Genomic DNA, 17,077 nt, shown 5'->3' with positions numbered 1-17,077 from the left:
TTGAGAATCATTTTAGTCTATTATTTGAAGGTAGAAATGGCCAACAAATATTTCATACCCATTAGGATAGCTATTATCAAAAAACCAAAAAATCAAAAACAGAAAATAACAAGTGTTGATGAGACATGGCAAATTGGAACCCTGTGCATTGCTGGTGGGAATGTAAAATGATACAGCTGCTGTGGAAAACAGTATGGCAGTTCCTCAGAAAATTAAACATAGAATATTACCATATGATCCAGGAATTTCATTTTTGAGTGTATACCCAAAAGAATTGAAAGCAGGAACTTGAAGAGGTATCTGTACAGCCATGTTCATAATAGCAGTACTCACAATTGCCAAAAAAGTGGGAGCAATCTAAATGTCAACAGATTAATTGATAAAATGTGGAATATGCATCCAAAAGAATATTATTCAGCCTTAAAAAGGAATGAAATTCGGGACTTCCCTGGTGGTCCAATGGTTAAGAATCTGCCTTCCAATGCAGGGGACGTGGGTTTGATCCCTGGTCAAGGAACTAAGATCCCACATGCCGCGGGGCAGCTAAGCAGCGCACTCTAGAGCCCACGCGCCACAACTAGAGAGAAGCCCACGCACCACAACAAAGATCCCGCATGCTGCAACTAAGACCTTATGCAGCCAAATAAATTAATTAACTTTTTAAAAAAAAATCCAGTCTTTTAAAAAAAAAAAAGGAATGAAATTCTGGTACATGCAACAACATGGATAAACCTTGAAGACATTATGCTAAATGAAATAAGCCAGTCATAAAAGAACAAATATTGTATGAGTCCATTCGTATGAGGTACCTAGAGTAGTCAAATTCATAGAGACAGAAATGGTGTCTCTAGAGGTTGAATGGTGGTTGCCAGGGGAGGGGGGAGGCAGGAATGAACAGCTGATATTTTATGGATATGGAATTTCAGTTTGGGAAGATGAAAAGTTCTGGATGGATGGTGCTTTTCTTCCCTGCGTAAAGCTGTGAAACATCCTCACTTGGAATTGTAAGTAGTGTTCTGGCCTCTTGCACTTTGGTAGAAAGGATACACCTTGGTTTTAGGCTCCAGGCCTAGCTTCTTAGATTGTTAGCAAGTCATTTTGTCTCTCTGATCCTCATCTGGGAAAAGGGTTATATAATCCTTACCTCGCAAGTGAAGATATATGTGAATAAACTTTTATACAAAAGTTAATTATTTTCAACTTTGGGGAAATAACAAAACAGATTTATTTCTCATACACTGATGTAGCTGGGCTGTATGGCACATAGGCTGCACCTCTATATCTCCATGCTTCCTCTTAGAGCTCAAGGAGAGGTATGGTTGTCACAAAAAGAGGTTTGGCTCCGCAGAGTGGCGATTACACACATGGAGAAGAAGAAATAAATAGGCTGAGAAGAAAGCCAGGCTGCGTGATTTCCTTTAAATCTTTGCAGGTTAAAAAAATAAACAAAACTGCAGCAATATAAAAGGGCATTAAGTAAAATTGCTATCCCCAAGAGTAACTTCTGTTAACCATTTTACATTTGCCCTTCCATGTACAAATTTGTGTATTTTGTTTTATTAAAATACATCATGCTGTTCATACTCTAATGCCACCTAAAACAAGAGTTTGGAAAATTGGGACAAATTCAGGGAGGATACTTAAGAGAAACTAGGATGTTTTAAGGAGTGTATATACCTAATAAATGACACACTGGGCTAAGTGCTTTTATATTTATTATCTCACCCAAACACCTAAGAACCCTGGGAGATAGTTGGCATTTTCTTCATTTTACAGTCATAAAATTGAAGCTAGAGTAGTAGAATAACTCACCCAGGACACATGGGCAGTGAAACCAGAAGTTGAATCCAGACACTTTTATTCAAAAGCTTGCCCTTCCTGTACCACCTTTGCTGCCTACAAAGATGGAACCCTAAACCCTGAATCTAATCCCAGTGTGTCATTTTTTAAAAGAAAATGTTTTCAATAGTTAACACAGTCACTAACACTGCATCTTCGTGATTATGCCGTATCAGAAGAGACAGAGCTGCCTCGTGCTTTTTTTTTTTGCCTGCATAAGACATAGTATATCTATGAACAGTAAACTTTTTGCATTTTTAAAATTGTGGTACAATATACATAATACAAAATTTACCATTTTATTTTTTATTTTTTGGCCCTGCCACACAGCTTGTGTGACCTCAGTTCCCCGACCAGGGATTGAACCCGGGCCACCTCAGTGATAGCCCTGAATCCTCACCACTAGGCCACCATGGAACTCCTTTTTTTTTTTTTTTTAATTTACCATTTTAACCATTTTTAAGTGTACTGTTCAGTAGCATTAAGTACATTGACATTGTTGTACAACCATCACCACCATCCATCTCCAGAACTTTTTCATTTTGCAGAACTGAAACTCTGTACCCATCAAACAACAGCTCCCCATTGTTCCTCCCCCAGCCCCTGGCCACCACCATTTCTACTTTATGTCTCTATGATTTGACTACTCTAGGTGCTTCATATACGTGGAATCATACAGTTTTTGTCCTTTTGTGTTTGGCTTATTTCACTGAACACTATTTAATGAGACTTAGTTTGATGGACATGTAAATGTCTTTTGCTCCACAAACAATGTTGTGCTGCAGGAGCATTTGATCCCGAGTTTCAGAGTGCTCTCTCAGATCTGTCCTGTGCTTGGCTGACTTTGAGGAAACCCAAAGCAAATTCTTTCCTTCTGTGCCTCAGCTTTTCTGGGCTTTTCTTATTTTAAGAAGAATGTTAAATAATTTCTTTTGTTAACGGCACGGTGTGAGAGCTTGCAGACTTTGTGCGTATAGCTCGCAACCCACTGGAAAAGAGTAATATTTAAATATAAAGTCTTTCTGTAACTACAGAGCTGCTGCCACGATGTGATTATAGTACATTTTAGGATGAATTGGTGAGTTTGATACAGAATTAAATCAAGCCAAAATGACCAGCATAAGTAGCTGTATTCTCTTGGGATTCTCAACTGGGTTGAAGCTAAGCAGTGGTTCGTGAGGAAACCAGGCTTAGAAGGCCTGGCCTCTCCTTGTCCCTTGCCTGGCACTGGCACTAAGCAGAAAGGCCTTGCCTTCCTAAAAGGTCCTGGTGCTCCCCCTGAAGTGTCTGAGAGGCTGGGGCCAACCCCACAAGCACCCAACTGCTGCCAGACTCACGGAGCTGGCTTAAAGGATCATACTCTTCATTTCGATTGTTTGCAGGTCAGTCTCTCTCTGTGGGACTCTACAATACATCTTTGGTTTTTTGAACTGACCAGGTGACTCACAGAGACAGAACTGTAGAGCTTTTTTCATGTTCTAAACTGATTTATCCTTGCTTCACCAGCCCTCCTTTGCTTTGTGGGGTCAGAGTTTGGGGCACAGCTGTTCTGCGCTCTCTACTGGCTTAAAAGCAGCCCAGCAATTTCAGATTATGTCTCAGTTTGCACCGTTGGTGTTTTTTGCCAACACATGGTTGAAAAGTGTCATCTTTACACAGGGCTCTTAATACCTTGCCTAAGGAAATGGGGGTGGGAGGGGCATGTACACCTTACATCTTCTGACACTGACCTTGAGGGCAAAGCAGAGGAAGCAGGCCCTGCCATAGTGATAGTTTCTGCCTCAGTGATTCCAGTCTTCTGTGGACTTGGGTTGTCATCATCATTTTAGGTACTAAGGACACATCATTTTATTTTATTTTTTAAATTAATTTATTCATTTATTTAATTTTTGGCTGCATTGGGTCTTCGCTGCTGCACACGGGGTTTTCTCTAGCTGCTGAGAGCAGGGGCTACTCTTTGTTGTGGTGCGTGGGCTTCTCATTGTGGTGGCTTCTCTTGTTGTGGAGCACGGGCTCTAGGTGCACGGGCTTCAGTAGTTGTGGCACACAGGCTTCTGTAGTTGTGGCTCGCGGGCTCTAGAGCACAGGCTCAGTAGTTGTGGCACACGGGCTTAGTTTCTCTGCAGCATGTGGGATCTTCCCAGACTAGGGCTCGAACCTGTGTCCCCTGCATTGGCAGGCGGATTCTTAACCACTGCGCCACCAGGGAAGACCCAGGACACATTGTTTTAAATGATCCCAAGGCACTCTACAAATAACCATTCATTTAAAATCAGAAAGAATTTATTTAGCAAAATTAAATCTAGAATGAGCATTAAAGATAATGCTGTCTGGGTGATAGGGGAAGATCCTTTGGCTGAGAATGTTTATGACTTTGAGTGCATAGGTATAGATATTCTGTTTTCTTTTTTATTGAACTTTTTTTTTTTTTTTAAGCTGCTGCAGTTCAAGAGAGGTTGTACTGCCTGCATAGGTCTTAATGAACAAACACAGAGGTGCCCTCAGTTATATTTTTTTGCTATGGGTATCCCAGCACATCCTGGAGAGTCTTATTTTCTTTTTCTATCATGAACATTAAAAAAATATGGTATTATTTTGCATATTTAAAACTATATACTTAATGTCTTCCTTTACATGTCCTTCTGAAACTTGTTTTTATTACTTAATACTAGGTTTTCAAGATGTATTCATTTCAGTACACGTATCTGTAGCTCATTTTAAATGCTGTATAGTGTTCCATTGTGCTTAGATTTCATTCGTGTTTGTATTCCAATCGGTTTTATCAGTTTATATATTGATGGATATTTATGTTATCTACCTTTGTTTTGCTATTATGAACAATGCGGCAGTGAACATTCTTTTGTACATTTCTTTGTGCCATTTTGTAAGAAGGTATCTAAATTATAATTTACATTTCCCTGATTACTACAGAGGTTGAGATCCTCTATAATCTCTGTTGGCCATTTGGTTTTCCTCTTCTGTGAGTTGTCATATTTGCCTTTTTTCCTAGTTGTTTTCAAAGTTGATTTGTAGGAATTCTTTGTATGTTCTTTATAATAAGCCATTATCGGTTTTGCTAGAATCTCTATAATTTCAGGAAAGCCTTTCCTGGTCCCTGTCCCTGCTCCCTCCGTTTACTCCAGTTAAGTTGGTTTCTGTTTTTATTCCTGTGGTCCTTTGTTTTATTCTTACCTACTCATTTTTGAGTTGTGCTACCAAGTCAGAGAATCCCTTCAGTTGTCCATCAGCTGAATTTGCTTTGTCAGTTATGGTTTATTTTTCATTCTATAAGGCAAGCAATCCAGAGTAGTGGTTAAGAGAGTGGGGAGTCTTAACTGCTTGCTTTTGAATCTTGGCTCAACCACTTTACTTACTGTTGTGACCTTGGCAGATTACTTAACCCTCTTGTACTTGACTTTATAATCTATAAAACCCATGAGAGTAGAGCTGTTATGATCCCAGTTTTGTATTTGATGAAACTCAGGCTCAGGGAGATTAGATTAGAAACATGAGTAAGTTGAAGAAACATGTAGGCCTCTTTATCTTTTAATTTTTCACTTTTGATAGAGACATGGGCACAGAGAAATATTTCTCTAAATATAAGATATAAAGTAACAAAAACAGTGCCAAGTCCCTGACCTGTGGCCTCAAGTGTTGGGGAAAAACAGTACGAGTAGAGACTATGTAGAACTAAAGTGCCCATAGCCTGTTTAAATCTATTAATAGGGAGGAAAACCCCTTTATGCCATTTTTCATTAAAATAAAACAACAAAAACCCAAAGCTTATTTTCATGACCTTAACTTATAAGAGACATAGAATTTAAATAACTGTCCCAGGCCAGAGAACTCATAGTTGAATTAGGCAGATCATAAACACAGAACATTGTGGGCCATACTTAAGGGATCATTCCATTAAGGGTAGACAGTGAAATACTTTGGGGGAGGACACAGAACTTGATTTTGACGGACAATGGAAGGAAGAAGGATCTCAAGAAACAAAGGAACTCAAGAAATGAAGGCAACTTCTTTCTAGGGGAGGGAGAAGAAGTATGATTTGGCTACTATGTTTTCTACTGGTTTTTTTTCCTACTAAAAGAGGAAATATGTTTATGGCAAAAATGTCAAGTAGTAAAGGAAGGTATAAAGTAAAAATTAAAACATAAAATTTTCCAATGGTATATACCCAAAGGAACTGAAAGTAGGGACTTGAACGGATATTTGTACATCCATATGCTCTTAGCAACGTTATTCACAATAGCCAAAAGATGGAAACAACCTAAATGTCCATAGATGGATGAATGGACTAAAAAAAATAATGGTATGTGTGTAATGAAATATTACTCAGCCTTACAAAGAATGAAATTCTGATACATGCTACAATATGGATGAACCTTGAAGACATTATGCTAAGTGAATAAGCCAGACACAAAAGGACAAATGTATGATTCCACTTATATGGGAGTACCTAGAGTAATCAAATTCATGGAGGCAGAAAGTAGAATGGTGGTTACTGAGCACTGGGGAGAGTTACTGTTTGTTGGGTACAGAGTTTCAGTTTGGGATGATGTAAAAGTTCTGGAGATGGGTAATGGTGATGGTTGTACAACACTGCACATATACTTAACGCCACTGAATTGTATGCTTGTAAATGGTTAAAATGGTGCATTTTCTGCTATATATATTTTACCACAATGTAAAGTGTCCAAACAATTCTAGCCTAGAGGTGATGTCCACTAAAAACTTCTTTTGTAGCCATCTAGATATGCAAATACAAGCATAGATATGCAAGCATAAGCATATTCATTCAATGTCTATTCTTTAGGACATTCATTTAGGTGCTGGGAATTCTGCAGTGAACAAAACTGACAAGGTTCCTGCTGTATTGGAGCTTTTTAAAAATTTGTTTTACACAAATGGATGTTGGTATGCATACTGTTTTACACCTCATTTTTTCCCCTAACAAAGACCTTTGGTCATCTTTCTGAGTGAGTTCTTACAGATCTACTGATTGAGTGGTTGCATGGTATGCCCTTGTTATGGATGTGATATAATTTGTGGCTATTATATTGAATGGAGGAGGGGAGGCAGAGGTATAGAGCTTACTATGGCTTGCTGCCCATGTTTACTCCTGTTGTAAGTTAAATTTTTATTCGGAATACAATATAGGTTTGTTGTAAAGAGTCAAGCAGGGCTTCCCCAGTGGCGCAGTGGTTGAGAATCCGCCTGCCAATGCAGGGGACACAGGTTCGATCCCTGGCCCGGGAAGATCCCACATGCTGCGGATCAACTAAGCTCGTGTGCCACAACTACTGAGCCTGTGCTCTAGAGCCCGTGAGCCACAACTACTGAGCCCGCGTGCCGCAACTACTGAAGCCCACGCGCCTAGAGCCCGTGCTCCACAATGAGAGAAGCCACTGCAATGAGAAGCCCGCGCACCGCAACGAAGAGTAACCCCTGCTTGCCGCAACTAGAGAAAGCCCGCGTGCAGCAACAAAGACCCAACACAGCCCAAAATAAATAAATTTAAAAAAAAAAGTCAAGCAGTGCCAAATCTATAAAGTAAAAGTAAAAACCCTCTTAATCTGCCCTCTACCTGTCTTTTAATCCTATTCCCTGGCAGTAGTAACCACTGTTTGCAGTCCATGATGTGTATAATGCATTTGCAAATATAAAGAATATGTAGAACATGTATCTTCTCATTCTCCAGGAGCTGGCTCATGCAGTATAATATTGCTCATTCAACTCAGACTATTGAGAATTATGCAGAGGAAAGAGCTGGACTGAGCTTCATGAGAGCCAAGTTCTGTCTTAATCCTGCTACTGTGACAGGCAATTCCTCCTCAGTTGTCATTTGTCTGGTGTCCCATAGTCAGTGAGATCACATCAAGGAGAGTGCTTTGGAAACTATTATGCTATAAATACTAGCATATTTAGAGTTCTTTGGTTGCAAGCAGTAGAAACCAACTCAGGTTCTGTTAGACAAAAAAAAAAAAAAGGTGGGGGGACATTAGTGGAAGGATTTTAGGTAGCAAATGAAGAAATATTTAAACAACTGGTTCTCTGGAAATTCAGAAATTTCTCTGTATCTGTTCAAGATGTAATTTCTGGGGAAAAGTGAGTGGCTTAGAGGCCATGTGTCTACTGATGGTTAAGGGGGTAGAGTTCTGGGTTTATGTGTCCCATCAGAATCTCACAGAGTTGGGGAGATGCAGTTTTGGAAAGTATGGGATTCAGGCTGGCAAAACCAAATGTCAGCCTTGAAATGTCAGCGCTTTTAACTCTAGATTCTTACTCGCCTCTCAAGGAGGAGATGACCGCCGGGTTCTACTATGGCACATGGAACAAGCTATCCACTCCAGAGTTAAGCCCATACAGCTGAAAGGAGAGCATCATTCCAACATTTTTTGCCTGGCTTTCAACAGTGGGAACACCAAAGTATTCTCTGGAGGTGAGAAGGAGACTTCCCCTTGGGAAATGGTGGCTGGGATTTCAGATAAAGGAGTGCTAAAATTATTCCTTAATTTTCCTTCCTTTATCTCATTGAGTTGTGGAATTACTGGTTTCCCATAGCTTGTCTTCTCTGCATTACAGCAGTTTAGACACATGTATTAGACTAATGTCTGTCTGTCCTTTCTCTCCTTTGCTCTTGTTCTTTCTCTCTTTCTTTTTTGGTAGAAAACTTTTCACATTGCAGTCTGGTACACAGAAACATGTTAGAAGAGTACTTAACCTCAATATGTGTGGTACACTCTGATTTTTTTTTTTCTATTCTATTCTGTTTTGTTTTTAAAGATTTTAAAGGTTGTGACTCAAATTGGTGTTATGACCCATGGGTGGCTCCTGTTTGAAAAAACATCATGTTGGGGTGTAATTGGAATGGCTTTTGCTCAAGCCATCCTCTTGATGATGGCATCCATCAGTCACACTCCTTTCTGACCACTACATTTCTAGCCCTGACCTCTCTTCTGCACTGCAGATTTCCCCACTGAATATCTACCTTTGTTTTCCAAAAGTAATTTAAATCCGGCAGATCTAAAACTAAGATTATTAGTCCTTCTCCCCTGCACAAATATTTCCTCTTGTTTCCTGGTTTCCCTTTCTCAGTTATTATCACCATTCAACTAATTATGTAAGTTGTTAGGCTTAACTTTTAAGAAACTGCTGACATTGGAGCATTTTCAGTTTACAAAAATGACAATTCCATGTGGTTCAGTCTAATAGAAATCTCAAAGTCAGCCTCAGACCTGCCTTTCTTTCATTTTCACATCTTGTAAGTCACCAACTACACTGTCAGATCTATTTTGGAAGCCTCATATCCATCCTTTAGTTTCTGCTCTCCTGCTATACCAACTGCTCTGATTCAGGTCCTCATCTTTTTCCTGGACTACTGCAGTGTCCTGCTGTGATTTCTGCTACCGGTATCTAAATCTCCTTATTCATTGCTTATACGAGTTTTCTTCAACCATGTGGACCTTTGACTCTACATGTCCATCCACAGGATAAAGCCTAAATCCAGTCTACCTATCTGGCCTCATCTTCCTCCCCTGCACCTTGTGTTCTAGTTCACTAAATCACTTGTCATCTTAAGTGCCCTGTGCCTTTTGCCCATACTGTTCCTCCATAGGCCATGATTAATTGTCCAGACCCCACCAATTCCCATAAGTCTTCCATCGGTAAGAGTTTTGAGTTATTTGAGTTTCTATTCAAGTGTCTCCTTCCCCATAAAAATATTCCCCCTTTGTGCCATGTACTTTCACCCTGCTCATAAAGGACACAATTGCTCCTTTATCTGTGTCCCCATTGTAGAGCATATCGCTACAATAAGATAACCCGTCTTGTCACTATTAGTTGTTTGTGCAGGTGGACTGTGAATTCCTCAATCTTACTCATTCCTCTCGTACCCTCAGCACCTCACACTGTGCCTGTTACCTAAAAGGCATTAGTATGGGTTTGATTTACTTGGTATGAATCCACAATAGAGTTACAGTGAGGACTTTAAGGTGACCTGGCCACATCTCTACTGCTTATGCTTTTAGCATAGAGTGGGAAATTTTTTTACTGTCTTCATTTTGGGATTTTTATTTTTTGGCTATAGAAACCATTTGAAGGCAGGACTACACATATCATGGATGCAGTATTTTTAGATTCCTTGAGAAATGCAAGAGAAAAAAGTTGTGGATAAAAACTTTCCCATTATTTAGGATCACACTATCATTAGATTTTAATGCTATAAAAGATGATGAGGGTATGAATAGTAGCAAACGTTTGTTAGGGGCTTAGTCCTACTCCAAATGCTTTTATATTCTTGTCTTCACGATAACTCTATGAAGTAGATACAATTGTTATTCCTTTTTTGCTGAGACATAGAAAAGTTACAGATATTTTTCCAGGTCTCACAGTTAATGAATGTTTTGTTTAAAAAAAAAAAAAAAAAGCTAGCTTGGATGAATGGATTGATTTGCCCATGATCATTTATTCTTTTCCTGAATAGCCACAGTTTTTTGTTTTTTTAATCATCCACTGGATAATGCATTTTGGAAACTGTTATTATGTTATATCTACATGCTATTATGCTTTTTCAAATTCTCTATAAGAATATCTTACCTTCTTCATTATTTTTATTACCCTTTTTCTAATTAACACTCCTAATTTGTAAATATTAACATTGACTTTGTTCATTTGTTTTTCCTGAAATCTTTAAAATACTGAATTGTAATATGAACAGGATCACTTTGCAGGAGTTACCAAATGTCTGCTTTTTCCCTTGCAGGAAATGATGAGCAAGTTATCCTCCATGATGTTGAAAGGTAAATAGATTGTTGGTATGTGAAGGTAATTAACTCTATCTTTCGTATGAAGAAAGGCAGGTATCTCTTTAGACCGAAATAGTTCTTGTTTTTTGAAGAAAATAACATGAAATCAACTGTCCTTTGCTGAAAAAGATTTCTGTAATAGTTTTGAAATAAAATTTTGATTTAAAAAAGATTTACAAAGTTGATATAAAATTATAGTTTTCAGGTAAAAATTTAAAGGGAGAGGTTGGAAGGGAAGGAGACATAATATTTAACCCTCACAATAATTTTATGAGGCAGTACTATGATGATCTCAATTAGGAAACTGAGGTATAGAGATATTAGGTAACTTAAGGTCAAGTGATGTTAGGATCTGAACATAGGCAGCCTGGCTTTGGAGCCATGCTTTTACTCACCATGCCAGACTGCCAGGAATCCCTCTTCTACCCCTGCTGGCATCAGGACTGCTTTAAAGCTTTCCCTCGCTTTTTGGAAATCCAGCACCACCTCCAAGACTGTACACAAGCAGATGCATTCTATAGTAAGTGAAAACATGAAACTCATCAGTTGAGTCACTTTTTTGGGGGTGGGGATGTTAGTTCCCCAAACAGGGATTGAACCCAGGCTCCAGCAGTGAAAAGCACTGAGTCCTAACCACTGGACTTTCAGGGAATTCCCTTGAGTCACCTTTAAATATGCTTATTTAGTGCAAAAAACAAACGTGTCGTGAAGTCTTATCTCTTTAGTAATACTTTTTTTTTTAACCTGAAAGTTGAATGCCTACTTTTTTGTAAATGTAATATCCTTTGGGTTTAGCTAGGTTGACTTTCTCCTGGAAATGAAAGAGAACTCCATTCTAGGAACTAGAGGGCTTTAACTCTGCACTACTTTTGTGTGTATGTGTGTGCCTGTGTGCCTCTCTCTGCTCTCTGTCTCTCAGCAGTGAGACCTTAGATGTGTTTGCTCATGAAGATGCGGTGTATGGCTTGTCAGTGAGCCCAGTGAATGACAACATTTTTGCCAGCTCCTCAGATGATGGCCGGGTTCTCATCTGGGACATCCGGGAATCTCCCCATGGAGGTAGGGTCACTGTGCAAAAGGTGGTTGGATTGTGTTGAAGAGTTTAATGTCAGGTTCATAGCAGATCCAGTCTGTGACTTGAGTAGACTGGGTAGAAGTGCTATAAAGGGAGAGGAAACTCACATAGGGACATAAATGTGTCTCTGGAGGTCCCACCTTACCCCTGAGTACTCAGAAGTGAGGCACCTCTGCCAGTCCTCCTCCAATCACTTGTGAATCTCCACAGACCTTTGCCCCTGGGGTAAACACCACAGTATCTTGCTGTGTAGTAGCCCCAAGGAGCAGAACATGTGGTGCCTCATTTGTGGAGAGTAGCCACCAAGGGCCAGCTTTGTGCATGGTGCTGACATGCACATATTCTTGGTTATTTACAGAGAATGGGGGTGTTGTGCACTTGGGTACATCCTAGATCCAGGGTTGTTATTTTGCTGAAAGAACCACAGAACCTCACCTTCACTGTGCATAGGAACTTAAAATGATAGCAGATACCCTCTGTTTAAGGGGGATTGTCTGGGTGAGTTCCTCTTCCAAATGTGTTCTTTGGGTCTCTGAAATGTAAAATGAAGAATTTGTCTTGTTGAATTTCTCTGAAGTTCTTCAGGAAATGCATCTTTTCAGCTCATTTCCTGCACAGAGACTTCTGTCACTCTATCTTCAAAGGCTCTTTCCTCCAGCATACCCTCAGTGCCACCCCCAGCCCCACTCTTGGTGCAGCTTTGTCATGACCATACCTGTGTACATAGAGTTACTATCTTGCCTACCTTGTCTGGCAGGCTCTGAGTCTTTTTATTCTTCTATATTCTGAGCGTTTAACATGCTCGTCTGTGCTCATTATTGAGGTTCAGGCTATAAGAGAAGTTTGTTCTCAGAGTCAGGCAGGTATGGTAGCCAAAAGCAGCAGCTATGGTTGAGTGAAATGGCTTGCTTGGTACGTGAACTTCTCCTTTGTCTGAACTGCCTCGTGGCTGAGATTATTGAGCACTCCCTGTGCCCAGAGGCCTGTGAAGTAATCACATATGGAAATCATAGGCTGAGGAGTGCTTTCTGTCTGTTGCTTCTAAACAACTTCCATAGGAGTATGTCCCCCCAGGCAGCAAAGTGATTGCTTCCTCACCTGGAGCCAGCTAGTATATGCAAGAGGCTGCAGGGTTTCTAGGTGAAGTTGATTAGAAACTGGCTGGATGCAAGAGAAGTTCAAGTACTAGATGAAATGAAATCTTAAAATTCTAGACTGAGGCTATTTTCTTTTCAACTTAGGGAGCAATACTACCAGAAGGAAAAACTGCACTATTGTTTTATTTTGTCTTCATTAAATCTTTGTGTAGTTTTAAAACCTTCAATTTCTAAAGCTAGTAAATTTGGATTAAGGTATAATAATCCTACCAGTAATTGACTGTGAATTTTTTTAGCTCATGAGGAATTCAGTTTTACTTACTGTAAAACAGCTTAACTTCCCATTTACAGTGACCATTTCTGTTTTGTTACAGGATCTGAATAGGTACTATGTTTATTTCTCAGCATTATAGCTTAAAATTTGTGTTTGTGTATTTAAGTTGCTGTTTGCAGACTTTCTGGTGCAGAAGGGTGTGTGCCAGGACTTGTGGGGACCTTGTGAACAAGCGTGGCTACTGGAATGATGTCCTACACTGGCTTCCAGCCCACTGGGGTGATTGTTAACGGCTGTGCTCCTCTTGCTTACACATCCCTGCTTGTCTGCCTGCCACAGGCCCAGCAGTGCCTGAAGTGGACTGATCAGAATTTCTCTCTTCACAGAGCCCTTCTGCCTGGCCAACTACCCATCAGCCTTTCACAGTGTCATGTTCAACCCTGTGGAGCCCAGGTTATTGGCCACAGCCAATTCAAAGGAAGGAGTGGGACTCTGGGATATTCGAAAACCTCAGAGGTGAGCCCCCTTTATTCAGAAGTTGTTAAAACTTTCCTCTGACTCAACTCTCAGGTAATGTCATCAGTCAGCGATGGTCTTGAGAACCTGGTTGGCAGTTGATCTCAGTTGGACATCTCCTAACATATCCCAGTGTCTCTGAAGCCAGGGGTACCCTATTTCCAGGGGGCAGGCAGTGTGAGATATCCACACTCTTGCTAAGGAGGAATCATAAATTGTAATCTGGACTCTAGACAGGATCAGTTCTAGGCAAACTTTGCAATGGCAGAGCTCTCTTCAGCACTACCTTCTGTCTTTAGGTCCAGGGTTCCCCAGATGCATGGGAGGTCTTCTGGAGGAGTGATGGTGATTTGTTAAACGCATTGCCCCTGAACTGGGGATTCTTAACCCCGGGCTGAAGGGGATATGAGCTTCAGGAAGACTGTGAACCCCCAAACTGCATGGAAATTATATTGTGTATTCATCTAAGTCTGTTTTTCTGAGAAGGGAGTTTAGTTTTTTTCAGTTTCACAAAAGGACCGGTGACTACAACAATAAGGTTAAGAGCCACTGCACTACAGTGTTAGGGACCTAATGTTCCCCTTCTGTTTGCATTATTAAAGAGTACACTTAGGACAATTCTGAGCTGATGGTGCGAATCACTAATGGGGGAATTTCAGACATCATTAAGAGAAATATGTGGATGGGGCAAGTAGAGCCTCTTTCATGTTCCTTAAATCCCACGGGCGAGAGATGACCTTTTATGGCATCTGTGCATGAAGCCAAACCTTGCTTTATGAAAGATTTGCATGCATTGCTAGCTCCTCTGAAAATTCTACATGGAGGTAACTTCCCACTTTAAGGTACTATTGCGGAAGAGTATCATGGAAAGTAAGCGAGGTTATGACTTCTTTCATGGGCCTTGGATGAAAGGGGCAATTGAGTACAGAGGATTATCTTCCTTGGTGATTTTTAGTTCTAGCTACTTCTCTCCATGGGGTAGTGTGATGAGGTTGGATCTATGGCAGATCTGTGTAGCCCAGAAGGGGATCCCTGGTGTTGAGCAGGGCTCCCTGAGGCTCCATAGGGCAGCAGAGATTTCTCCTGCTCTCTGTAGCCTATGCACCTGGCTCTTCCTTTTCCATGTGGCTGAAATGCGGGTAGTAGCAGGACCCCTATTGTGCCTTTTATGCTGTGTGCTGAGGGAGGCTTGTTCTCTGCCATTGAGACAATCTCCTGTGTTCGGCTCTAGCCTCCTCTGCCACTTCGGGCTCTTCAGGAACAACTGTTCTGCCTTGTCCTTATCACAAAAGGCAGAATTTGGACTAAAGATGCCAGCTTTCTCCCAACCTGCTATCTCCCACACTGAGAATGAATAGCTGGCAACGGGAGTGAGCCCTGAGCAATTCAATTCATCCCCAGTGGAAAGCTTGAGTAGTTCATGACGTCAGCAGTGTCTTGAGAGAAGAGGGGGGTTGAACGTTAATGCTTCTCCCGATTTTCCTCTACCAGCTTCTTACTGTGCATTATATTTGGGCCCTCCTCCCCTTTCTACTTGTCTCCTCACTAAACATGGCTTCTTTCTTTTTAAAAAATTCTAAGTGAGATTTCTGCTTTACTTTTATAGTAACATTTATTAGATTTAAGGTCTATATCCAGAAAAGTGTAATGAAAAGAAAAAAAAGATAGAAAAAGAAAATCCCATCTCAAGATTATCTCTGTTGCTTGTATGTTTTTTAAATGTTTTACATCAATACAGTGCTTCTCTTTCCTGGTCTCTAGTCACTATGTCCAAAGGTAACTACAGTGAACAGTTTCTTATGTATCTGTCCAGAACATAACTTAATGCGTGTAACTCACATAAAGAATATATATCCTTAAAAGAATTTAGACTAAAGGAACCACATAATAAAACCACTGTGCTCAGCTTCTTTTTTCAATTAATAATATGCCTTGGAGCTTTTTTCATATAAGCACTTGCAAATCTAGCACATTCTGTTAATTGGCTACATGGTATTCCATTCATATGATGTACCCAACAACCACACTTCTTGTTTCCTGTTTGGGCCATTATAAACTATGCTTCACTGACTCTGGTCACACATCTGTCTTGGCCTACCTTTGCAAAAATATCTAGGTAATTGCTGCACCAAACAAAGAGTGTACGTTTTTACACTTTTTATAAAAATTGTCAAATTTTCCCACGACCACAAAAGGCTGCACTGATTTACAAACCTACCAACTGTGCATGAGGCTACATGCATCTCCAGACCCTCATGAACACTTAAACTGTTGCAGGTCTTATGGGGGAAAAATATCTTCTTGTTTTGATTACTTCTTCATTTATGAGTGAGGTTATGTGGTTTCTTTGGTAACCTATAGTTTTCAAAGCCCATGTGGGAGAAAAGTCATCTAGTAAAGCTAATTGGCAATCTTGACTGACTCCTTTTTTGGAATAAAAGGAGGAGCACAGTGCTGTGGAGACTAGGATGTTTTTACCTGTTTCTTTCAACTTTTCTAAGGTTTTATGGATATGAGGCAGGAAAAGGGTATGAAATATTCTTGAGGTCCTCCTGTTCTTCACATCCACTAGTGTTTGGGGATTAAACTGCAGATCTTTTCTGTTTGAATTTTCTCAGTGCAAGTTGGTGTGAGGAGAAAGAGATGGCCCTTTGTCTTTTCCGTGCAGGATTAATTATGCTGAGTTGCAGTGGATGATTTGTCTCCTAAACACAGCTGCCTAGAAACCCCAACCCAGATCTTGGGACAATTCTGAATTGCCTGGGAGGACAAGCCTGGAACAGGAGAGATGATCTATTTCACGGATACTTAAAGTCTAGGGAAAGATTTTAGGGAATTTGTGAACCCCTTGTAATTGCAGGTAAAATCATGTGTGCTTGTGTATCTGAGTGAGCACACGTGGCATTTTTTTCTAGGGACAAGGAGAGCTTTAACCAGGTTCTCATAGAGACCCTTGAACCCCAAGAGGATGAGTCGCTCAGTGTTCTAAAGATTTGATTTAGAGCCTGTTGTGGTTCCTTAGCAGGCTTCTAAGTAACTTCCAGCTTGTAGTAGCTTGGGCACATGTGAATTCTGGGCCTATTCAAATGGCCCACTGGCTCCCTAGAAACAAATATATCTCCGTGGAACAATAAGGGGGGCTCACATTGAATATCTTTTCCTTCCTAGCTTACATTATGGGTGGTTCCATGCTGGAATGGTTTCCCTGCCCTATCCCAAGCCTAAGCTGTGTCTCTCCACTTTAGCAGTTAGCCTGTAGGAGTGTGAACAAGTTCATGTTTGTCCTACTACTGCCCTGAAATAAGCTGACTAGAGGGCTGGCTGGTAGAATAAAGTGTCAGCTCTAGAAGGGACTTCAGTTATCATCTGATCTGACTTCCTGTTGTATGGATTGTAAAGGAAGGCAGAGAGTTTGATGGTTTAGAGTGTAGGATCTGAAGTACATCCTGGGTGCAGAGCCAGG

The 17,077-nt window shown here is 40.5% G+C and overlaps 1 protein-coding gene across 2 annotated transcripts in view; it reads left to right on the top strand.

Moving 5' to 3' along the window:
* Nucleotides 1-17,077, top strand: part of DCAF5 (DDB1 and CUL4 associated factor 5) — a 107,996-nt gene that overhangs the window by 23,127 nt on the left and 67,792 nt on the right. For both annotated transcript variants that reach the window (XM_082619692.1, XM_082619693.1), the window contains exons 2-5: nt 8,144-8,287; nt 10,610-10,646; nt 11,572-11,711; nt 13,485-13,614. In XM_082619692.1, coding sequence (XP_082475818.1) covers nt 8,144-8,287; nt 10,610-10,646; nt 11,572-11,711; nt 13,485-13,614 — 451 coding nt within the window. The remainder of the gene's footprint in view (nt 1-8,143; nt 8,288-10,609; nt 10,647-11,571; nt 11,712-13,484; nt 13,615-17,077) is intronic.

Source organism: Mesoplodon mirus (assembly GCF_964341445.2).
Source record: "Mesoplodon mirus genome assembly, chromosome: 4".
NCBI classification, from domain to species: Eukaryota; Metazoa; Chordata; class Mammalia; order Artiodactyla; family Ziphiidae; genus Mesoplodon; species Mesoplodon mirus.
This window is presented reverse-complemented; position numbering and strand designations above follow the sequence as displayed.